Below are 25,265 nucleotides of genomic sequence, written 5' to 3' on the forward strand. Positions count from 1 at the left end.
TTTGGAGCATTTCCTTATAGCCAGGATTATTCTCTAATACACGATTAAATTTTCCAGCCACTGCTTTATCTTGTGATCCAGGAACTGCTTCCAGTGAGTTTTTTAAATTTTGCAAAACTGCAAGAGATTCCAGTTAGGAGAGTACTCATGTTTTCCAGCATTCTGATGCTGCTCTCTGTCATGGAGAAGTTAGCAGCCATACAAGAGAGCTCGTTCGGGAGGTTCTTTTCTCATATAATGTTTATATTTCTTGGAAATTATTCTTATTTTTATCAACAGTAATTTCACTAGAGGTTTTGATTTAACTAGAGAAAATCAAAACTCCAGTGGGATTTAATTGACTATTACACGATTAGAAGAAAGTATATACAGATTAGAAGTAACAAAGTACTCCAATACAATAAAATATTAATTGACTTACGAAAATAAACCTGTCTTCAAATGTATTATTGCACCATTACGCTAGATGGCAGTTGTGCCAACTATGGAATCTTCATTGAACTCTGTAGACGGTTACTAGTCAAGAAGGCTTTGTTGATTCAGTTTCATTTTTATTAAGACAGTTGCATTCCACTTCAATTATCCGAATCCCAGTAATCAACGTTACTTGACAGATGATTTTCAATAAATCTTAATATTAAACAATCTCTGATACGTGACTATCCATAATATCATATTGCAGAAGCTATAACATAACCTAACTAATATACACAAGTATTAGAAAAGTTTTAATTAACGACGAGACATAAAAAATAAACATGAATAATTTTAAAAGGAATAATTATTGAATGTAGAATTTTCAAATTTGAATGTGGTTGGTGGTTCAATTGATATTATATTGGACGTGTGCGTAATAGAAGTGGAACCCGTTGATTTAGGCCTACATGGTGTATTCAACTTATTCAGGATTTCCGAATGAATAATTTTAAAGGGAATAATTATTAAATGTACAATTTTCAAATTTGAATGTGGTTGGTGGTTCAATTGATGTCATATTGGACGTGTGTGTAATAGAAGTGGAACTCGTCGATTTAGGCCTACATGGTGTATTCAACCTATTCAGGATTTCCGAATGGTGCTCTTCATTTATTTGTAAATAGGATTTCAGAAGATGCATAGGTATGATCAGTGATTTTTATTAATTCTTGTTCTTGAATGCCAATGACTGGAGTGGTTTGTAATTATATATATATATATATATATATATATATATATATATTTGACGTCCAGACCAGCGCAGTTTCAAATGTTGGCAAACAAAGAAACAATGCTAGGGACGCGATAAAATTAAACAAATGCTAGGGACGCGATAAAATTGTGCGATAAGAAGCCATGATTGGTTGAAATACGTCCTTTCGTACCGTTTTATTGGTCAAAAGTAGTATGACGTAGTAAGAGTGTAATAGTCAAAGATAAATTTTGAAATTGGATAATACATCAGGCAAAACAAGGATAGATGTTAATATATGTCTTTAATTCTTTCAATAATTTATTATCGTAATACACTGCTCTCTTAAACTGACTGAGCATATTGGGAATTAAATCAATGGCTTTACCAAACACGCAATAAAATGTTTAATATAAAACTATTTTCGAATAATTTCGAGGAAAAAAGTGTTCCGGGGCCGGGCATCGAACCCGGGACTTTTGGTTAAACATACGTAACGTAGAGTTCCGGTGTAGCTCAGTTGGTAGAGCATTGGTACGTTTAACCAAAAGTCCCGGGTTCGATGCCCAGCCCCGGAACACTTTTTCCCTCGAAATTATTCAAATCAACTTTACAAGGAGTTGTACCTGAAAGCTCGATTTGCAAAACTATTTTTATCTCGTAAAGGAAGCAAAAAGGAGCAAAATATTGTATTAAACTTTTTTATTTCAAATATCTAAAAAAAATAACCTCCTGACATTAATGACATCCTTTATGGTTCACCTGTATATGTATTGCATGTGAAAATAAAATATAATACTTGGTATAGAAAAAATCGTTGCGGACAAGAGAGGCATTATGGCTACAACAATTTTTCCGGTATTAGGAATGTTGAAAACTTTTAGACCCTGAAATAATCTCTAATTTTATTCCAATATAACAATTCTTTCCCTTCATGATTCGTACAAGGATAGCAATGGCCAAGGAAGCTTTTAATATAAAAAGAAGCATCTTCTGCGAACCTCTGGAAAAAGAACTAAAGAAGAGACTAGTGAAGTGTTTTGTATGGAGTGTGGAATTTTATGTGGCAGAAACACAGACATTACGAGGAAGTGAAGAGAAGCAAATAGAAGCATTTGAAATGTGGATATGGAGAAGAATGGAACGTGTGAAGTGAACAGACAGAATAAGAAATAAAGCTGTGTTGGAAATAGTGCGTGAAGAAAGAATGATATTGAAACTGATTAGGAAGAGGAAAAAGAATTGGATGGGTCAATGGCTGAGAAGAAACGCTCTACTGAAGGATGCACTGGAAGGAATGGTGAACGGGAGAAGAATTCGGGGCAGAAGATATCAGATGATAGACGATATTAAGATTTTTTTTCTTAAGTATTTTGTCTACAAAGTATGTATATTTATGTATGTTTCTATCTACTCTTTTTTAAGAATGTGATCTTAGTGCAAGAATTTTAAATTTTATTTTAGAAACAGTAGAGATTTCTATTTTTGTGAATTATCGGTATCTATAATCTATGTAGGCCTGATCAGAATCTTGAATTCTAATTCAGAAAAAATAGGTATGTTTGGTGAACAATGTATGTCACTTTCAAATCTTTCTATAAAAACGGAACTGTCCCCAACACGAGCTTTGCTCTTTCGGGGTACTTTCATGTAGCGCTTTTTATGTAGTCTATAGGCTATGTTATTATTAAATACATCTAAAATCTAAATCTAAAAAAAAAAAAAATCTAAATATCAAGAGACAAAGAGGAAGGCAGAAAATAGGAAAGATTGGAGAAATCTGGGTTTGCAGTGAAAGACCTACCCTCGGGCAGAACACTAAATGAAATGAATGATTCGTACAATGAGACAGAAATGTACCTCTTTGAATAGATGATTCCGTATGGATACAGACAAGTGAGGAGTGAGGTATCCACCCCTCTTACCCCCCGACAGCCCTCTGATTCCGACTGAAATGTATCAGTAAGCGATTCATGTCATGGAGTATGCATGTGATTGTATCTCGTACAGCACTGCAATGGCGTGCTAAGTAGATGTAGAATATGACCTCATGCAGACAATTCTAGTATGAATAGCTGATCTCCACGTATACTATCTCCTGTAACCTGAGACGATTTGAATAAAAGAATATACACATTGTGTCTCGTAATATTTCAAATGGTAACTCTATCGCTCTGAAGAATTTATAGCTCGTATGAGGTCAGGCTTTCAGCAGTAAAACCTTTCAAGTGTGTTCTATCATATAGTTAACTTATTTTTGTACACAAATAAGAGAAATCCATCGTCACCAGACTTTCATAGTTGACAATAATACATAAAAAGACTAAAAAAAATGTACTGAACTAAAGATTTTACTATATAGTTGTCTTTAAATTATTTTCATTACAGAAATAAGAGATTTCTTTCATCATAATATATAATTGACGACAATCATTAATTCAAAAAATTTACTGAAATAAAGCTGTTATTATATACTTATTTTAAGATATTTTTGTTACATAAATAAGAGATTTCCCTCATCATCAGACTACTATAGTTGACAATAATACATAAAGGACTCAAAACACAAACTGAACTAAAGATTTTATTAGATAGTTATTTTTAAGATATTTTTGTTGCATAAATAAGAGATTTCCCTCATCATCAGACTCCTATAGTTGACAATAATACACAAAGGCACTCAAAAAGTACACTGAACTAAAACTTTTATTACATAGTTATTTTTAAGATATTTTTGTTAAATAAATAAGAGACTTTCCTCATCATCAGACTCCTATAGTTGACAATAATACATAAAGGACCTCAAAACACAAACTGAACTAAAGATTTTATTAGATAGTTATTTTTAAGATATTTTTGTTGCATAAATAAGAGATTTCCCTCATCATCAGACTCCTATAGTTGACAATAATACATAAAGGACCTCAAAACACAAACTGAACTAAAGATTTTATTAGATAGTTATTTTTAAGATATTTTTGTTGCATAAATAAGAGATTTCCCTCATCATCAGACTCCTATAGTTGACAATAATATATAAAGGACCTCAAAACACAAACTGAACTAAAGATTTTATTAGATAGTTATTTTTAAGATATTTTTGTTGCATAAATAAGAGATTTCCCTCATCATCAGACTCCTATAGTTGACAATAATATATAAAGGACCTCAAAACACAAACTGAACTAAAGATTTTATTAGATAGTTATTTTTAAGATATTTTTGTTGCATAAATAAGAGATTTCCCTCATCATCAGACTCCTTTAGTTGACAATAATATATAAAGGACCTCAAAACACAAACTGAACTAAAGATTTTATTAGATAGTTATTTTTAAGATATTTTTGTTGCATAAATAAGAGATTTCCCTCATCATCAGACTCCTATAGTTGAAAATAATACATAAAGGCACTCAAAAAGTACACTGAACTAAAACTTTTATTACATAGTTATTTTTAAGATATTTTTGTTAAATAAATAAGAGACTTTCCTCATCATCAGACTCCTATAGTTGACAATAATACATAAAGGACCTCAAAAAACATATCGAACTGAAGATTTATTACATAGTTATTTTTAAGATATTTTTGTCGCATAAATAAGAGATTTCCCTCATCATCAGACTCCTATAGTTGACAATAATACATAAAGGACCTCAAAACACAAACTGAACTAAAGATTTTATTAGATAGTTATTTTTAAGATATTTTTGTTGCATAAATAAGAGATTTCCCTCATCATCAGACTCCTATAGTTGACAATAATACATAAAGGACCTCAAAACACAAACTGAACTAAAGATTTTATTAGATAGTTATTTTTAAGATATTTTTGTTGCATAAATAAGAGATTTCCCTCATCATCAGACTCCTATAGTTGACAATAATATATAAAGGACCTCAAAACACAAACTGAACTAAAGATTTTATTAGATAGTTATTTTTAAGATATTTTTGTTGCATAAATAAGAGATTTCCCTCATCATCAGACTCCTATAGTTGACAATAATATATAAAGGACCTCAAAACACAAACTGAACTAAAGATTTTATTAGATAGTTATTTTTAAGATATTTTTGTTGCATAAATAAGAGATTTCCCTCATCATCAGACTCCTTTAGTTGACAATAATATATAAAGGACCTCAAAACACAAACTGAACTAAAGATTTTATTAGATAGTTATTTTTAAGATATTTTTGTTGCATAAATAAGAGATTTCCCTCATCATCAGACTCCTATAGTTGAAAATAATACATAAAGGCACTCAAAAAGTACACTGAACTAAAACTTTTATTACATAGTTATTTTTAAGATATTTTTGTTAAATAAATAAGAGACTTTCCTCATCATCAGACTCCTATAGTTGACAATAATACATAAAGGACCTCAAAAAACATATCGAACTGAAGATTTATTACATAGTTATTTTTAAGATATTTTTGTCGCATAAATAAGAGATTTCCCTCATCATCAGACTCCTATAGTTGACAATAACACATAAAGGACCTCAAAAAACATATTGAACTAAAGCTTCTATTGCATAGTTATTTTTTAAGATATTTTTGTTACGTAAATAAGAGATTTCCCTCATCATCAGACTCCTATAGTTGACAATAATACATAAAGGACCTCAAAACACAAACTGAACTAAAGATTTTATTAGATAGTTATTTTTAAGATATTTTTGTTGCATAAATAAGAGATTTCCCTCATCATCAGACTCCTATAGTTGACAATAATACATAAAGGACCTCAAAACACAAACTGAACTAAAGATTTTATTAGATAGTTATTTTTAAGATATTTTTGTTGCATAAATAAGAGATTTCCCTCATCATCAGACTCCTATAGTTGACAATAATACATAAAGGACCTCAAAACACAAACTGAACTAAAGATTTTATTAGATAGTTATTTTTAAGATATTTTTGTTGCATAAATAAGAGATTTCCCTCATCATCAGACTCCTATAGTTGAAAATAATACATAAAGGCACTCAAAAAGTACACTGAACTAAAACTTTTATTACATAGTTATTTTTTAAGATATTTTTGTTAAATAAATAAGAGACTTTCCTCATCATCAGACTCCTATAGTTGACAATAATACATAAAGGACCTCAAAAAACATATCGAACTGAAGATTTTATTACATAGTTATTTTTAAGATATTTTTGTTGCATAAATAAGAGATTTCCCTCATCATCAGACTCCTATAGTTGACAATAATACATAAAGGACCTCAAAAAACATATCCAACTGAAGATTTTATTACATAGTTATTTTTAAGATATTTTTGTTGCATAAATAAGAGATTTCCCTCATCATCAGACTCCTATAGTTGACAATAATACATAAAGGACCTCAAAAAACATATCGAACTGAAGATTTTATTACATAGTTATTTTTAAGATATTTTTGTTGCATAAATAAGAGATTTCCCTCATCATCAGACTCCTATAGTTGACAATAATACATAAAGGACCTCAAAAAACATATCGAACTGAAGATTTTATTACATAGTTATTTTTAAGATATTTTTGTTGCATAAATAAGAGATTTCCCTCATCATCAGACTCCTATAGTTGACAATAACACATAAAGGACCTCAAAAAACATATCGAACTGAAGATTTTATTACATAGTTATTTTTAAGATATTTTTGTTGCATAAATAAGAGATTTCCCTCATCATCAGACTCCTATAGTTGACAATAACACATAAAGGACCTCAAAAAACATATCGAACTGAAGATTTTATTACATAGTTATTTTTAAGATATTTTTGTTGCATAAATAAGAGATTTCCCTCATCATCAGACTCCTATAGTTGACAATAACACATAAAGGACCTCAAAAAACATATTGAACTAAAGCTTCTATTGCATAGTTATTTTTTAAGATATTTTTGTTACGTAAATAAGAGATTTCCCTCATCATCAGACTCCTATAGTTGACAATAATACAATAAAGGACCTCAAAAAGTATACTGAACTGAAGTTTTTATTATACAGTTATTTTTTAGTTTTTCGTTTTTCCAAAATTCGTTTCGGCAAGTGAAAGCCTACCATCATACAACATGAACGCTTATAGTCATTGTGTAACATTAGTTTACATGAGGCCAGTGGTTCCTAAACTTTTTGAAGGCGCGACCTACTTTTGAATGAGATTTTTATTTGCGATCCTGAAGTACCGTATGTTCTTGACTCCATTGGAAATAAAAATACGAATCCCTGCAAAATCGCGAAGAACTATACTTTCACTAAAAACCAACGGATATCACCCAAATAACAATTTCAAACAACACCTTTTTCAGTATTTTCCGGTAGAAACTAAAAACAATTACGATAGTCGAAGATGAATGCCGAATTCATTAAATTTGTGGATAGTTGCGTTCAATTCGCTGAAATTCCGAAAGAAAATAAACAAAATAAGGAGAAACCTCATTGAGATATGTACCTATGGTCCGTACCAGGAATCTGTGAAGTAACTTCACGTATATGAGGGCGGAGTCTATCTGTGCCGGAATGTATTGCGGGCAGCATTAGCTCGAGGCCGCTAAGGGGCTCGTGATAAAAGGTAGAGTAGGGTTCAGATAGAAATGATCCAATCCCTGCAAACGATTGCTAGCTTCGTTCAACCGACACCTGCCCACAGAGTGATCATTGGCCCTAGCCCTCCCACACACCACTTCCGCAGAGGTCTTGTTTCGTCTTTCTACTGTACAGATTCCTGGGACGGACCATAGTCGTGGAATGTTGAAAATAGACTCTTATGGTAGAAGTTAGACCAAAAGAATTCGAAAAGATGCCTCGAACTTCCAAAATAAGCTCGTCAGTTTTTGATGATATTTGTAACCTCGTATATATACAAAGTAAGTTTCTCGTTTATGATTGTTGTCAAAACAAAAGCCAGAAATCTCCTTCAACATGTAAATAATATCACGGTGTATGTATCGAATACGGAATCCATATTTGTAGAGCTACTTTCTGAAAACAGCCTACATTTATGATTTTAATATATATTTTTTTATTTTATAATTGCTGAAATATTATTTTCTTTTCCACTTTCAACGTTGTTTACATTTATGTCTCTAAATACAAAATAAATGCTTGTTAATAAAACTGTCTTTTTTGTAAATTATCTCGCGATCTCTCTCAGCTCTTTACACGACCACACTTTGAGAATCACTACATTAGATACTGTATTTCAGTACAAAGACTTTCAATTCCTTCTCGAGAAAAAATGGTTCTGAAAGATATTTTTGCAGTGGATTCTTCAATTTACTAGAGAAACTGTCATGGATCGAAAGCCGCCCAGTTTCTAGCGCTATTACTCACACTGTACTACTATTAATGAGATAATGAAGTTTATTTCATTAATAATAATAATAATAATAATAATAATAATAATAATAATAATAATAATATGTTGAATAATAATTCATTTGGTAGGAATCCTAAAAATAACTTCGAAATTCTTAGGAATTATTTTTAGATAAATTAAGGGGATATCGCTAAGTGCTGATGGGACATTACGTGCTTTTAGAACTAGAGATTATCTGTTTATTATAGTAACACCGCACCATTGATAATGTCTTTCGTTGCGACATACCTTGTCTCCTCATTACTTCATCTCGCTGCGGCTATCGCAGATGTACTATATGCTCCGGCGCGCGGTCTCACTCAATCCGTTTCTTCCGACCAGAACACATGATCATCAGTAAATTATTTGCACAGCGACTTCTTATTCGAATAGCAATCTAATACCAACGCAATTCTACGTAAAACATTTCGAAGAATATAATGATATTTTTCCCCTCTTTTAAAAGTAGACTCCTGATATATAAAAACATATTTTTAAAATATAACCCCCTAAAAGAGGCGCATTTTATGTTTAGATTGGACACTAAAATTAGTATATAATAGTGCAATTGTTGCACTTTAAAATGATATAAATACGGAATTCCTACGATTTATAGAATCTTAGTATAACCATTTTCATAATACGTTGCACCCTAATTTAGGGAAAAAATAACATTTAATAAATGGCTAAATAATTGTGACCGCCCGAAAAAATTACACATGGGTTATTTAATTTAATCAATAGAATATATTTAAAAAATGGAGCATATACTAAGTTGTCATGTTTCGTAGGTGTTCGATTTAACGTGGAATGACTCATAGTTCCATGTACGCGTAGATATAAAAACGTTTGGTAGAGAAGACGTCGAAAATCATATCCTACATCCATCATTTTCTGTGTACTATTCTGTATAGCATATCACACACACGTGTGGATAAGGTAGCAGCTCGTACTTACCATCGTGCAGCGGGTCGATGGTGTGAATCATGAGCTGCAGGAGGCCATGCCTGAACTTCGTACCCGAATGGTTGGCTGGGCCAGGCGCCGGGCGCGAGGTGACGCCGCTGCCCGCAGAGCCCCCAGCCGAGCCCCCAGCCCCCGATCCGCCCCCCACGCTCGTCTGGCTCGAGGTGGCGGCGTTGCTCGCATGCTGCAAACAAACAATTGCACATCTTCAATGTCACGGCGTTAGAAGCGTTTAACATTGGTGTTATTATATATATTACACATTTCACTACCTACTAAGAAGAATAAGGTGCATAAACATTTGTTGACAATATGACGTTTTATTTCATTGGTTTATTTTACGACGTTTTATCAACTGCTATGGTTATCTAGCGTCTGAGTGAAATAAAGGTGACTATTACACTTTTACTATGTCATACTACTTTTGACCAATAAAACTGTCCGGAACGATGTGTTACAACCAATCATGTAAATCTACGGTTTGGCTACGGCGATCTTCGCCGACGATCATCGCTGGCGATCTTCGCTGGGATTCTGTCCCGTTGATTTGAATGTGCATGGTTTCTTTACGGCGATGAACGTCAACGAACGTCGCTGGGCTCGATGAACATCGTCGGCGTTTGCCTTGGAGGCAAAAACCTGGCGATCATCGCCGAGAAACCAATTGTAAAATTACAGTAGGTCATGAATTAAATCATTTAATAATATGTGATTTATACATCATACATACCATAATGGCGGTAAAACAGAAATCTTTCTGCAATTTCTCCAATAATGAAGATGAGATATTAATTGATTAAACACAAATCCCTGTTCGACATGAGCCAAAAAGAAGAACCAACGTAAACAATAACAAATGTATATTTTGCAACAACCAGAACTGTTAATACAATTGAGTAAAGTGATTCATAATTGAGGGACACACACGATGCGGCAGATTTAGCTACTGAAGCGAAAGCTAAGAGTGTAACATTGTAAGTGAAGTGGAATTCCGAGCAAAGGCGAGAAGTGCAACAACCTCCTCACATTATTTCTTTTATTTGTAACATTATACAATAAATAAATGCTCCTAAATGAAAAAAAAATATCATTGTAACAAGTAAAAATAAAGTGTTTATATAATTGATTTTTACATTAAAGTTATGCTTATCTTTCAGCTGGGCTTATTGTTTGTGAATAAATTTTGTGGATAATTTTACAATATCATTTTCAATTGAACTTAAAACAAAATGAAATTGTTCGGAAGAAAATCTGAAATATTCATTAAAATTTGTGGGTTCATTTTCAAGATAACCAAGATGTCTTAATATCAGTGAATTAAAAGACCCCTCTGTATATCTATTTCTAAACATGACATTAACTGCCGGTACTTTAAAGATTCGTACTTGTTTTTCAAGGCAAAACTTATATTATAACGTTATCATATTGTCATCCACATGATCTATGGTCCCTTTAAGAAATGTTACGTTTAAGTTAAAAAATGTAATTTGCTTTCATGAAGGCACCATTAAATTACTGAACTTAATATCCTACGGATAAATTTGTGTCTAAATTAACAAATGTACCTAAGTGTCTTTAATAAACTCTGATGTATATGATCGAACTTAAGTCACTTTTATTAAAGTTCCACTTATATCTCCAAACTTAAGCTCTTTTGAAAAACGTTAGATATAAATCAGGATGCTCGTACATTGTCGCTTTGAGAAACGTTATGTTTAAAATAAAATCCCCTTTAATGGATGTTGCAACAAAAATTTTCCAGAGTTAACTTTGGATATAAATTAAGAAATCAAACTCTCCCTAATAAACGTACGTCTAAATTGTGAAATCTAACTCCGTTTAATGAACATTTTACCTGGATTACGAAACCTAAGTCCCCTTAATAAATGTATTATTACAAGCTACAGATCAAGAGGCGAGATATGGCATTGAGTTACGCGAGAGGGAAACGGATGGGAGATCAGAAACAAGGTACGAGTATGTTTCGGTTTGGTTAATAATAGACGAATCTAACGATAGGGAAGTTCAGCTCAGACTGAAACCTTAGCTTCCCCTCCATACCCACTGGTGACACAGGCCCGGCGCGTCATGACGTTACAGAACATGTCTTACCTCCTCCACTATATGAGCCGTTCAGAGCAAAAGTGGTATAAGTCAAAATTGGGTAATGAGGTTTAAAGTAAAAATCCTGTAAAATACAGCGCAAAGTAGCAATTAATATGGCCTTCTTGCTATCCACTGATTAGGACTACTAATAGTTTAAATAAATTGAATATTAATTGATACTTTGCGCTGTATTTTACAAAGTGTTCACTTTAACCCTCATTACCTATTTTTGACTTACACCACTTCTGATCTGAACGCCTCATATAATATCTCAGTTCAATTATCATAGCTACCGAATTAGCAGTAAATTCTGGAGGCAGTAAATAAAAAATTACAAGTTGGAGGGATTTTCTGTGATTTATCCAAAGCATTTGACTGTATAAATCATAAAATGCTGCTAGATAAATTAGATTATTATGGAATTAAAGGTGTTGCACACAAATGGTTTCACTCATATCTCATAGATAGGAAATAGAAAGTTGAAATCAATACAACTATGAAATCTAATATCGACATGGGGAACTATTAATAATGGAATTCCTCAAGGATCAATATTAGGTCCCCTACTTTTTCTAGTGTTTATAAATGATCTTGCCCCCCTTATAAAAGATGTAGGTCATCCCATATTATTTGCAGATGACACAAGTATAGTAATTACAGCCAATAACTCCAACACATTCCAATCTTCAACAGAGGAAATTCTCTTCAAAATATGTGACTGGTTCCTAGTCAATAAATTAATATTAAATTGTAACAAAATTAACATAATTCAATTTAAATCCTGTCCAAATTCAACATCGCAAATTTCTAACGCAATAATTAACAATAGGTCCCTATTAGAAACAACAACAACCAAATATCTTGGCTTAAAAATCAATAATGTGTTAAATTGGAAAAATCATATTAAAGAAATTACCCCCAAACTAAATTCAGCTTGTTTTGCTATTAGATCTATGCAAAAGATAGTAAATATCAATACCTTAAAAACAATATACTTTGCATACTTCCACTCGGTAATGAGTTTTGGAATAATATTCTGGGGAAATTCCACAGATAGTAACAATATATTTCTATTACAAAAAAGAGTAATTAGAATAATAGTAGGTGCCAAATCTAGGGAATCGTGTAGGACTATTTTCAAAAAACTACAAATAATACCCATGGCTTGTCAGTATATCTTTTCATTAATAGTCTTCCTCGTATGTAATCGTGAAAACTTTGTAACTAATTCAAGAGTTCATAGCATAAATACACGACAAAAAAATGACTTTCATACTCCATCGGCAAGTCTATCGTGCTATCAAAAAGGATTGCGTTATATGGCAGTAAAAATTTTTAATAGCCTCCCTATCATATAAAAAATGAAACTCAAAACACAAAATTATTTAGGGCCAAATTAAAGAAGTACCTAATTTCTCACGCCTTCTATTCTGTAGGTGAATTCATGACATTCAATAACACTTCATGAAATTGATACTAAAACTATGTGTTGTACTAGTAGACTGTATTGTAAATCTCGTCTGTATATATTTCATCTAGACTGTGACTATAAATTAAGATTTTATAATAGTATTAAATTTTTGATTTGTTCCATATTCTAGCTGTAAGCATGTATGAATACCATGGAATGTTAATAAATACAATACAATACAGCAAAAACTAAGTCACTTCAATGAAGATATGTCTTTAGTGTGAACCAATATTAATTCACATTTAAATAAATTTATATTCTACACATTGAAGAAAAATAACAGCCAAAAACACAGATATAAACATATTAACTTCGCCTTACAGGGATTCGGATCAAGAGCCTCCGTTGTCCAAAGCCCATCCTCTATAAATGTACAAAATTTGAGTATCTTCACTACGAAGGCTAGCATGTTACTCAGACCCCAAACCGACGCACCGCAAACGGTGGCGAGATTATTTCGTGTCTAGAAAATGAAAAATATCACGTAGGTGTTTATTTGTGGTAACGCCGCAATATTTTAGCGGAAATGTGTGGTCAGGGGGTCGGCATGAACGCATTAGTGGTGGAGGGTTGAAATCTGCCCGCGAAAATTGCGCAGGCACTATTATAAAACTTGAAGCTCGTCCAAGATCGGATCAATACGGTATGTGATTGGGAGTCAGTTGGCTAGCTCTGTCATCTCTCCAACAATGACAGAGGAAGATGAATGGCTGTGGGGGAACAGTGTAATACTAATGCCGACGCAACGTACGTCCAATATGTCTACATGGAGCCTACAGCCTGGCTGTAATCTCATGATCAGTGCAGTACATACCCGACGGAAACAGTTGTCTGCATGGTTGCATAATGCTTCCTGTTCGAAGGGTGAGAGTTCACTTTCCACTACGCTTAATCGAGCATCATTATTATTATTATCATTATTATTATTATTATTATTATTATTATTATTATTATTGATTGCTATAGTTTTCGATTGCTGGTAAAATTCATGTTCTGGGATTAATGAGTTAATTAAGTAGTAAAATAATATCGCCGCAATCGAAAAGTATTGGGAATAAATTTGAATAAGGAACAAAAAAAAGTTTCCTTCCCAGGCAGGATTCGAACCACGAAAGTCTTAGTTACTAGTCTATCGTGCTCTGGAGTGAACAAGGCTCTGAAATCAGCTAAAATGGTTGGTCCGGTTTTTTTTTTGCCACTACTGTGCAACACAAATACCCAAGTCATAAACACCATGGAACAATTCCTAATTAAGGAAAAATTCCTTGGCGGAATCGGGAAAAGATCATGGCTTACTTACTTACTTACTGGCTTTTAATGAACCCGGAGGTTCATTGCCGCCCTCACATAAGCCCGCCATTGGTCCCTATCCTGAACAAAATTAATCCATTCTCTATCATCATATCCCACCTCCCTCAAATCCATTTTAATATTATCTTCCCATCTATGTCTCGGCCTCCCTAAAGGTCTTTTTCCCTCCGGCCTCCCAACTAACACACTATATGTATTTCTGGATTCGCCCATACGTGCTATATGCCCTGCCCATCTCAAACGTCTGGATTTAATGTTTCTAATTATGTCAGGTGAAGAATACAATGCGTGCAGTTCTGTGTTGTGCAACTTTCTCCATTCTCTTGTAACTTCATCCCTCTTAGCCCCAAATATTTTCCTAAGCACCTTATTCTCAAACACCCTTAACCTATGTTCCTCTCTCAAAGTGAGAGTGCAAGTTTCACAACTATAAAGAATAACCGGTAATATAACTGTTTTATAAATTCTAACTTTCAGATTTTTTGACAGCAGACTTAATGATAAAAGCTTCTCAACCGAATAATAACAGGCATTTCCCATATTTATTCTGCGTTTAATTTCCTCCCGAGTATCATTTATATTTGTTACTTAAAGATCATGGCTATCGGAAGAAAATTAAAGAAGGTAAAGTTGCGAATTCGAAATGAGGCAGTAGAAAAAGTGGATACTTTGGGATGTACTGTAAGTAGTAACATAAGCTACTACCGGAAGTCAAAACACCAAAAGTCCCAGCCCAACACCTTTTGCAGAGTTTGTATTTTCAAACTTGAGAACCAGTAACAAGTAAGACAATCATCAGAACATCACCGACGATTCATTCAATATGGACATAGGCCTATGCACCGAAATTATATGGTTAAGGCTGGTTCACAATAAACGGGAAACGAAAATGAAAACGAGAATGAGAACGGAAATAATTTAAAATAAATGTATTTAAATGTGAGCGTGGGATGCCAGACAACTGGATGGGCCGATTTCTTCAAGAAGAAGGCAGGATCACAATGGACGAGCAGGGCAAGAGACAGACAGCTATGGAGAGATCTAGAAGCAACCGTCCTCAGTGTGTAGTGTGGTGCGAATAGGGAGCTGACAAGTGAATATAGTGTTTAGATTGTGTACATAGAAACGAAGAAGTGCAGCCAAGTTCGATATCACTCCTTAGGACCAGCTCACCTAAAGAGTGAAGTCTACTGAGCCAAGCCCTGTCAATCAGCAGGCCCTTGCCCTTACGGGATCTAGCAGGCTAAATTTATTATTATTATTTATTATTCACAATTAACGAGAAGCTTACCGGAGCCCGGGAACGAGAACGTGAAAGTTAATTGTGAATGCTCACATTTAAATACATTTATTTTAACAATATGTAAGTTTCGTTATCGTTTCCGTTCCCGGTTTATTGTGGACCAGCCTTTACTCGATAAACTGAATTTCGCCAGTAGGGTAAGGCTGACCTCAACATTAAAAGGGAGGGGCGCGGCAGACAGCTGCGTGGTTTCCCTTATAATACAACATTTTCTCAGTTACTTCCCTGCGTGTATCTCCGTGCTACATGAGAAACTATCGGAAAAACTCCATGAGCGACGGGTAATCTTTTATTGCCCACACACACGCCAGGTTGTCACGATGAGGCAACGGAAACAAATGAGAACCGCTGTTCAGAGATCTCCAAGGTGCTTGTGTCAACATGGTCTTGCGTGGTACTCGAAACACTGTGACGTCACTTACTCCTACATTCAGCAAATTCAATTCTCGCAAGGTGAGGAATTAGAAAGGAGTGAAGACCGAACAGGCGGGGACAGCCTATTGGTCCGAAGCACCCACATCAGCAATTGACGCTTTTAACACACGCAAACTCTATTCTTGTTCAGATAGGAATAAATAATACATTTCTCTGCCCAATATCAATTAGGTTACTTGAAATAAAACTCTTAAATTTCGTAATGCTCTCCAATACAATTGCCCGGTGTCAAATTCCACAGCGAATTAAGAGTAGCTGGTCGTTAACAGGGTCAAAATTTGTAGTTTATTTGTTTACATTAAATAATGTAGTGTTCTTTCTAAACAGTTTTATAAATAATTTATATATATTCCGAGAAGGTTCGTATTCAAATCGAGGCACCATAATAACCAACACGAGTAATATTACATTCAAATTTAAACCCTCCTTTCTGAAACCTAAGTTTTCCAAGTTAGAGACTACTTGTACATATTGTAGAAAAACTATTTAAGCTAGTACTTATGAAAATTGCAGGCTATTTTACTATGTATCCATACAATAACGCTAACTTATCAGATGTATTGCAATATATTAATATTATTTCGATATATATGCCTATTTCATTATTATACGACACAAAAAAATAGACCCATAAACTACGTAAAAAATCAATAGGATAGATGTTATGTTTTTATTTAACGACGCTCGCAACTGCAGAGGTTATATCAGCGTCGCCGGATGTGCCGGAATTTTGTCCCGCAGGAGTTCTTTTACATGCCAGTAAATCTACTGACATGAGCCTGTCGCATTTAAGCACACTTAAATGCCACCGACCTGGCCCGGGATCGAACCCGCAACCTTGGGCATAGAAGGCCAATCAATAGCAATAGAGTAGGCAGTAATATAAATAACAAAAACAGTAGTAACAACAATAGCAATAATAGAAGAAATAGCAATAGCAATAACAATAGAAATATCAATAGCAATAATAGTAAAAATGTCAATAGCAATAATAGTAGAAATGTCAATAGCAATAATAGTAGAAATGTCAATAGCAATAACAATAGAAAATCAATAGCAATAATAGTAAAAATGTCAATAGCAATAATAGTAGAAATATCAATAGCAATAATACTAATAATATCGACAGCAATAATAGTAGTAATATCAATAGCAATAAGTGTAGGTAGTAATAACAATAATAACAGTAGTAATATCAATAGCGATAATATTAGTATTATCAATAGCAATAATAGTAGAAATAGCAATAACAATAATAGTATAAACAGCAATAATAGTAACAATATCAATAGCAATAAATCTAATAATATCAACAACAATAGTAATAGTAATATCAATAACAATAATACTAATAATATCAACAACAATAATAATAGTAATATAAATATCAATAATAATGCTAATAATATCACAGCAATAATCGAAGTAATGTCAGTAGCAATAATAATGTTAATCATATCAATGCAATAATAGTAGTAATGTCAATAGCAATAAGATAAATAATAATATTAACAGCACTAGTAGTAGTAGTCAAGTAATATCAATAGGAATAACAGTAGAAATAGCAATAATAGTGGCCTAGTAATGGCAATAGCAATAACAATAGTAATATCAATAGCAAAAATATTAATAGGCATAACAGTAGAAATAGCAATAGCAATAATAGTAGTAATATCCAAAGTAGTTAGAAATAATAGTAGTAACACCAATAGCAATAATAATAGTAATATTAATACGAATAACGGTAGAAATAGCAATAATAGTAGTACTATCAAAAGCAATAATAGTAGTAATGGCAAAACCAATAACAGTAGTAATGTCAAAAGCAATAATAGTAGAAATAGTAAAGGAGTAACAATAATAGCAATAGCGGCATCTGTGGTAGCAACGGCTATAGCACCAATAGCTGCTGCTGCAGCAGTAACAGCATTGTGGCAGTAGGAAGAATAGCGGTAGTAGTAGCACTAACAGCAATAGTAGTAGTAGCAACAGTAGCAGTAGTAGTAGTAGTAGGTAGTAAATGAAATTTGAAGTAGACAAATGAATTTGGTCAAGACATTCTGGGCACACATTCTTTCAATCGTCATTGTCTCGACTTTATCAACAACATTATAAAGCGTTGAAAGTTGCTTGATAGCATAACCCAACGAGATTACAGTCATGAGGTTTCGTGTATGAGGAGATACCCACTGACCTAGCCCTGGATCTGGCGCCAGCGTCAAAATTGGAAAAGACGCTTCCAGCTCGTCGTCATATGACAGACTAAATATTGCAGAAGAAGCTCGAGAAAAGAAAATGTATGTAGTAACGTACATCCGAATGTCTCAGAAACAATAGCAGGCGTGACAAAAACTAAGAAAGTCCTGGAAATAGAGGAGATGAGTACTCTAAGGAAAATAGTCGAGCAAAAATAATGGCTGAAGCTGGCAGTCAGCACAACCGGGAGCGATGCAACGTCAGAAATGGAAAAAGAAAGCAGAGGAATGGGTTACAAGAAAATGAGAGAATGGAGCAATATCTAAAAATAAATGAAGAGGTGGCATTACGAATGGCTGCAGACGAAATCACCAAAATAGGCGACAAATCCAGAAAGACAAAGGAGTGGTAAGAATACTCATTACGAGCAATTGCAATAAAACTAATAAAAGGGAAGTATTGGAAGTATTTTATTTTATGATATAATATGAAGTACAGTCTTTCTATCCATGAATCAAAGAAGCCGGATTCAATTCCTAACAAGGAAGTAAAGAAAGCAAATCTCTCTCTCTCTCTCTCTCTCTCTCTCTCTCTCTCTCTATATATATATATATATATATATATATATATATATATATATACACACACACACACACACACACACACACACACACACACACATACATACAGGTGAGTAGTAAGTAATGCCATCAATTCTGGTGGACGATTATTTTAGTAAAGGGCAACGAAAAGATCACATATCATTTTGTTGCATTTTGAATAGTTGTCCAGAATAATGTGCATTTTAAAATATATGAATTACGAGAACGTGCAACGCTGTGTAATCAGTAGAGAGTGCACATAACGCCGTGTTGCTATAACAACCCTTTCACCTGGCTTGTTATGAACAGGGAAGTTGAAGGTCATTGCCACGTACATTGTTTTTAAACTCGTAAGAAAAAATGCAGATGATATACCGTTTAATTTTTGTGCTTAATCTATGTTACAGAGCGGAGAATGGACACCGTTCATTTCACGTTAAATAAAATCTTGGAAAGTTTAAAATAAGCTCTACAGCATAATTTTAATTAAATGCTCAGAAAACGCAGACAGTAAGAGACGATTATTTCAAACTAGATTGAAAAGATTAAGACATATTTCTGCTCTTCCATTTCAATTGAATATTCTAGAGAACACAAATAATGATGATACTTATATCACATTATAAAAAAATTATTTTAATACATTTAAAACTCTAAAGAAAAAAAATAAAAATACGATATGCTTCTTTTACGTTAAAGGAACTGAATTAAAAATATTTTTAAACTCTTGGATTTAATTTTAATTAAATATTCGATAAACACAAACAACCAGAAAAACATATTTTACGTTATACAAATCTAATTAATGATTAAGAACTCTCCGATTGTCGTACTACAAGCATTTTCTTCAGCCAATTAGAAATAGTTCCCTCCCACTTTAATTTTTAAAGGAGGACGTGATCGGGAAGATTTTGGATTCACAGAAAACCGAGAACGGAAATGACTATGCATATCGATATGCATGTCAATAACGATATCTAAAGTCGATATTACGCATTTTCGTGTTTGTATATAATTGACCAAAAGCGTAACATCATCAAAATATTTTCCAAGTTACTTTCAAGTGTTTGGGATAACTAATGTAATATCATATGATGCAAAATATTTTCCAAATTACTTTCAAGTGTTTGGGATAAATAATGTAATGTCATATGATGCAAAATATTATTCGAATTTCTTTCAAGTGTTTGGGATAACTAATGTAGCATCATATGATGCAAAATATTTTACAAGTTACTTTCAAGTGTTTGGGATAATTAATGTAATATCATGTGATGCAAAATATTTTCCAACTTACTTTAAAGTGTTTGGGATTAGTAACGTTATATATGACACAAAATATTTTCCAAGGCAAGTGTTTGGGATAACTAATGTAATATCATATGACGCAAAATATTTTCCAAGTTACTTTCAAGTGTTTGGGATAACTACTGTATTATCATGTGATGAAAAATATTTTCCAATTTATTGTCAAGTTTTTGGGATAACTAATGTAATATTATGATATGATACAAAATAGTTTCCAAGTTACTTAAGTGGTTTGGAAATAAATAAATGAACTAACATCATATGATGTAAAATATTTCCGGAGTTACTTTCAATTATTTGGGATAACTAATGTAACATCATACAATGTAAAATATTTTCAAGTGTTTAGAAGTAAATAGTAACGAAAGCAACAATCATAATATGATGTAAATATTTTACAACTTGCTTCCAAGTATTCGGTAATAAATAATAAGAGAAGTAACATCACATGATGTAAAAATTTTTCCAAATTACTTTCAAGTACCGTAAAGTGGGGATATTTCGGACGCAGGGGTAACATCAGACAGTAATTCAATTTATCATATTTTATGTTGGTAACAACAGTTCACCAATGGGTCTTTAAAAATGTGCAGAAACATACGAACATAGTAAAAAGCGCGGAAAAGATGCTAAGAACTGGTGTTACCAACATAAAATATGATACACTGAATTACCGTCCGATGTTACCCCTGCGTCCGAAATATCCCCACTTTACGGTACTTGAGATATTTAATGTAATAACTTATCATATGATGCAAAATATTTTCCAAGTCATTTTCAAGCGTTTGGGAACAAAGTATAGGGCATTCATTGTCACGAGAAACCTACCTTCGCGTCAGGGGAAGAAGAAACTGAACTGAGAAGCTCACCTCTTTCGCTACGCTTCTACTCGTAGTAAGCCAGCTCACTTTCCCCCCACCTTAAGGTTCTTAGCATATATGCTACTGCGCACGGAAGCGTTTAGTTTCACGAGATGACGAATGACCCATAACTTCGTATGATATGAGATATTGTCTGTTACTGTGAAGTTTTATTAAATAAGCGTCAACTTAAAATTTTCTTCCCTTCCTCGAAAATTCTAAAATGTTGCTTGACTTCCTGACTGAGTAACTGAATTGAATAGGCCTAACTAGCCCTAATTCTTACGAACGATGTGATAGTTATATTTTCACATTATTATTCGATATTTTGCTGAAGTGTCTGCACTTTGCGTTCATTTATTTTGCGTTCTTGATATTTAATTTCACATTTCTTCAACCTTCACTCGCAAACTGTTATTTTGCGATGTTAACTTTAACTAAGAAATGTATTATTCATCCGAGGAGCCGTGGGAGACAAGGTTATGCGCTATAAAACCACTCCAGAACGGAAACAACCATCAAGTCGCTAATATGTTTTCGCGGGATATCAGCCGAGTTAAGATTTTGGAATGCTCCAAGCTTTCGACTGCTATCTCTGCAGCCATCTTCAGGGAAGTGATGTCCGAACAGAAAGTCGAAAGGTTATATAGATGTGGCTGTCTCAGGTGAAACGGGATTGGTTGGCGGATCGGCCAATCCGGGGCCGGGAATTGTCATCGCTCGTAAGCTCCGCCCCTCCCGGGATTGCTACGTGAAGTTTGGCGGGCGGCGAGCCCTGTTCCGCCGGTTGGAATCGGTTGCCGTCCTCGGTCCGTGATCTTCATGACCTTGATTGTAAGAGGGCCTGAGTTGGTCTAAGGCCGGTGTCCATGCCTGACTGAGCTGGAGTCCACTGTCTCTGTTAAAGTTGTTTTTCTCCAGCTTGATCTCTATGGCCTCCTTGATTGTACGATCCCAGTAGTGGCTTGATTTGTTAATGACCTTGGTGTGGTCAAACAGTATTTTATGCTCCTTTTCTATGCTGTGTTGCGCCACTGCAGATTTTTCCGGGTAATACAGCCTCAGGTTCCTCTTATGTTCTTTGATTCTGTCTTCTACTGTGCGGCCAGTCTGCCCTATGTATACTTCGCCACACTCGCATGGAATCTTGTAAATCCCTGGAGTCCTTAAGCCCTGACTGTCTTTAACCTGACGTAGATGACTCCGGATTTTGCTCTGTGGTTTATGGATGGTTTTGATATTAACTTTCTGGAGGATTCTGCTTATTTTGTGTGACACGCTCCCGCAGAATGGAATGAAAGCTTTCTTTGTCGGTTCTTGCTTGCTGTCTAAGTCTATTGTGTTACATCTCGTGGTAACTTGTTTGAGGGCTTTGCTGATGTCTCTCCGGCTGTAGTTGTTTTGTTGTAGTGTTCTACGAAGATGGTCCATTTCTGCAGGCAAGTTGTTGATATCGGAAATGACTATGGCGCGATGTAGTAGACTAGTCAGGACGGACTTCTTCTGCGAAGGGTGGTGGAGGCTGAGTGCATTCAGGTACAGATCTGTGTGCGTCGGCTTTCTATACACGCCATGTCCGAGAGTACCATCTGCTTTCCTGTGTATGTGGATATCCAGGAACGGCAGTGAGCCCTCTTAACTCGGCTGATATCCCGCGAAAACATATTAGCGAACCAACGCCGAGAAAGCCTCAAATCATACAACCATCAAGTCGTCCGAGACGCTTATGACGTTGTAGGGCACGCACGGATGGATAGCAGCGCACACGATCGGCCGCCTTCAACCCATCAAAGATGAGTCTTACAAGACGCTTGCCGGGGTCACAAGGCACCCATTAAATTACACGTATTCTGTAGCATGAGGGCTGCACAGCTGTAATTCGTTTATCTGGTAAATTTTGTACTGCAGGCGTCTTAAATGACTTTCAATATTTTTGGTGAATGAAATGGACAATTTCGTTTCCTCCTTTCTTCCACTTCTTCTTACTAGGTTCCTTTCCTTTAAACATTGAACGTAAGCATACATAGATATGACAAAGTTCAACTACACGTCATCTCCTTCCGAATAGTTAATGAGGATATTTTGTGTCTGAATTGAAGTGTTGCAGAATAGCAATAATAGTATAAATAGGAATAATAGTAGCAATAGCAATAATACTAATAATAAAAGCAATAATAGTCGTAATATCACTAGCAATAAGAGTATATAGTAATATCAATAGGAATAACAGTAGAAATAGCAGTAATAGTATTAATAGCAACAGCAATAACAGTAGTAATATCAATAGCAAAAATATTAGTAGGTAAAATATTAATAGACATAGCAGTAGAAATAGCAATAGTAGTAGAAATAGGAATACTAGTAGTAATATCAATAGCAAAAATATTAGTAGGCCTAATATTAATAGGCATAGCAGTAGAAATAGCAATAGTAGTAGAAATAGGAATACTAGTAGTAATATCAATAGCAAAAATATTAGTAGGCCTAATATTAATAGGCATAGCAGTAGAAATAGCAATAGTAGTAGAAATAGGAATACTAGTAGTAATATCAATAGCAAAAATATTAGGCCTAATATTAATAGGCATAGCAGTAGAAATAGCAATAGTAGTGGAAATAGGAATACTAGTAGTAATATCAATAGCAATAAGAGTAGATAGTAATATCAATAGCACTAGTAGTAGTAAAATCAATAGTAGTAGCAGTAATATCAATAGGAATAACAGTAGAAATAGCAATAATAGTAGTAATAGCAACAGCAATAACAGTAGTAATATCAATGGCAAAAATATTAGTAGGTCTAATATTAATAGGCATAGCACTAGAAATAGCAATAGTAGTAGAAATAGGAATAGTAATATCAATAGCAAAAATATTAGTAGGCCTAATAGTAATAGGCATAGCAGTAGAAATAGGAATAGAGTAGAAATAGGAATACTAGTAGTAATATCAATAGCAAAAATATTAGTAGGCCTAATATTAATAGGCATAGCAGTAAAAATAGCAATAGTAGTAATAAATAGGAATACTAGTAGTAGGCCTAATATCAATAGCAAAAATATTAATATTAATAGGCATAGCAGTAGAAATAGCAATAGTAGTAGAAATATCAATATCAATAATACTAATAATACCAACAGCAATAATAGCAGTAATATCAATAACAATAAAAGTAGACAGTAATATCAATAGCACTAGTAGTAGTAATATCAATAGGAATAACAGTATACATAGAAAAAATAGTAATAATAGCGATAATAGTAGTAATATCAAAAGCAATAATACTAATAATAACAAACAGCAATAATAGTTGTAATATCAATAGCAATAAGAGTAGATAGTAATATCAATATTAATAGTAATATCAGTAGGAATAACAGTAGAAATAGCAATAATAGTAGTAATAGCAATAACAGGAACAGCAGTAATATTAATAAAAAAATATTAGTAATATTAATACGCATAACAGTAGAAATAGCAATACTAGTAGTAATATCAATAGCAATAATACTAATATCAGCAGCAATAATAGTAGTAATATCAATAGCAATAAGAGTAGGTAGTAATATCAATAGCACTAGTAGTAGTAATATCAATAGGAATAACAGTAGAAATAGCAAAAATACTGTAGTAGTAATAGCGATAATAGTAGTAACATCAATAGCAATATCAATAATACTAATAATAACAACAGCAATAATAGTCGTAATATCAATAGCAATAAGAGTAGATAGTAATATCAATAGCAATAGTAATATTAATATAAATGACAGTATAAATAGCAATAATAGTAGTAATAGCAACAGTAGTAATAACAGTTGTAATGTCAATAGCAAATATATTTGTAATATTAATAGGCATAACAGAAATAGCAATAGCAATAGTAGTAGAAATAGCAATACTAGTAGTAATATCAATAGCAATAAGAGTAGATAGTAATATCAATAGCACTAGTAGTAGTAAAATCAATAGTAGTAGCAGTAATATCAATATGAATAACAGTAGAAATAGCAATAATAGTAGTAATAGCAACAGAAAAAATATTAGTAATTTTAATAGGCGTAATAGTAGAACTCATGGAAGTTTTTCAGTTGAATTTAGATCCACCTTGTATAATTTCAAGGATTGTTACAATTTGGAATTAAATTAACTTTACACACTTGTCAGGTAACTAT

The 25,265-nt window shown here is 33.5% G+C and overlaps 1 protein-coding gene across 4 annotated transcripts in view; it reads right to left on the reverse strand.

Annotated features, from left to right (window-relative positions):
• The window catches only part of Nckx30C (solute carrier family 24 member Nckx30C), a 1,001,248-nt gene that overhangs the window by 624,547 nt on the left and 351,436 nt on the right, over positions 1–25,265 (reverse strand). For all 4 annotated transcript variants that reach the window (XM_069822261.1, XM_069822260.1, XM_069822262.1 and 1 more), the window contains one exon: positions 9,490–9,682. In XM_069822261.1, the coding sequence (XP_069678362.1) occupies positions 9,490–9,682 (193 nt within the window). The remainder of the gene's footprint in view (positions 1–9,489; positions 9,683–25,265) is intronic.

This window comes from Periplaneta americana, chromosome 3, assembly GCF_040183065.1.
Source record: "Periplaneta americana isolate PAMFEO1 chromosome 3, P.americana_PAMFEO1_priV1, whole genome shotgun sequence".
NCBI lineage: Eukaryota > Metazoa > Arthropoda > Insecta > Blattodea > Blattidae > Periplaneta > Periplaneta americana.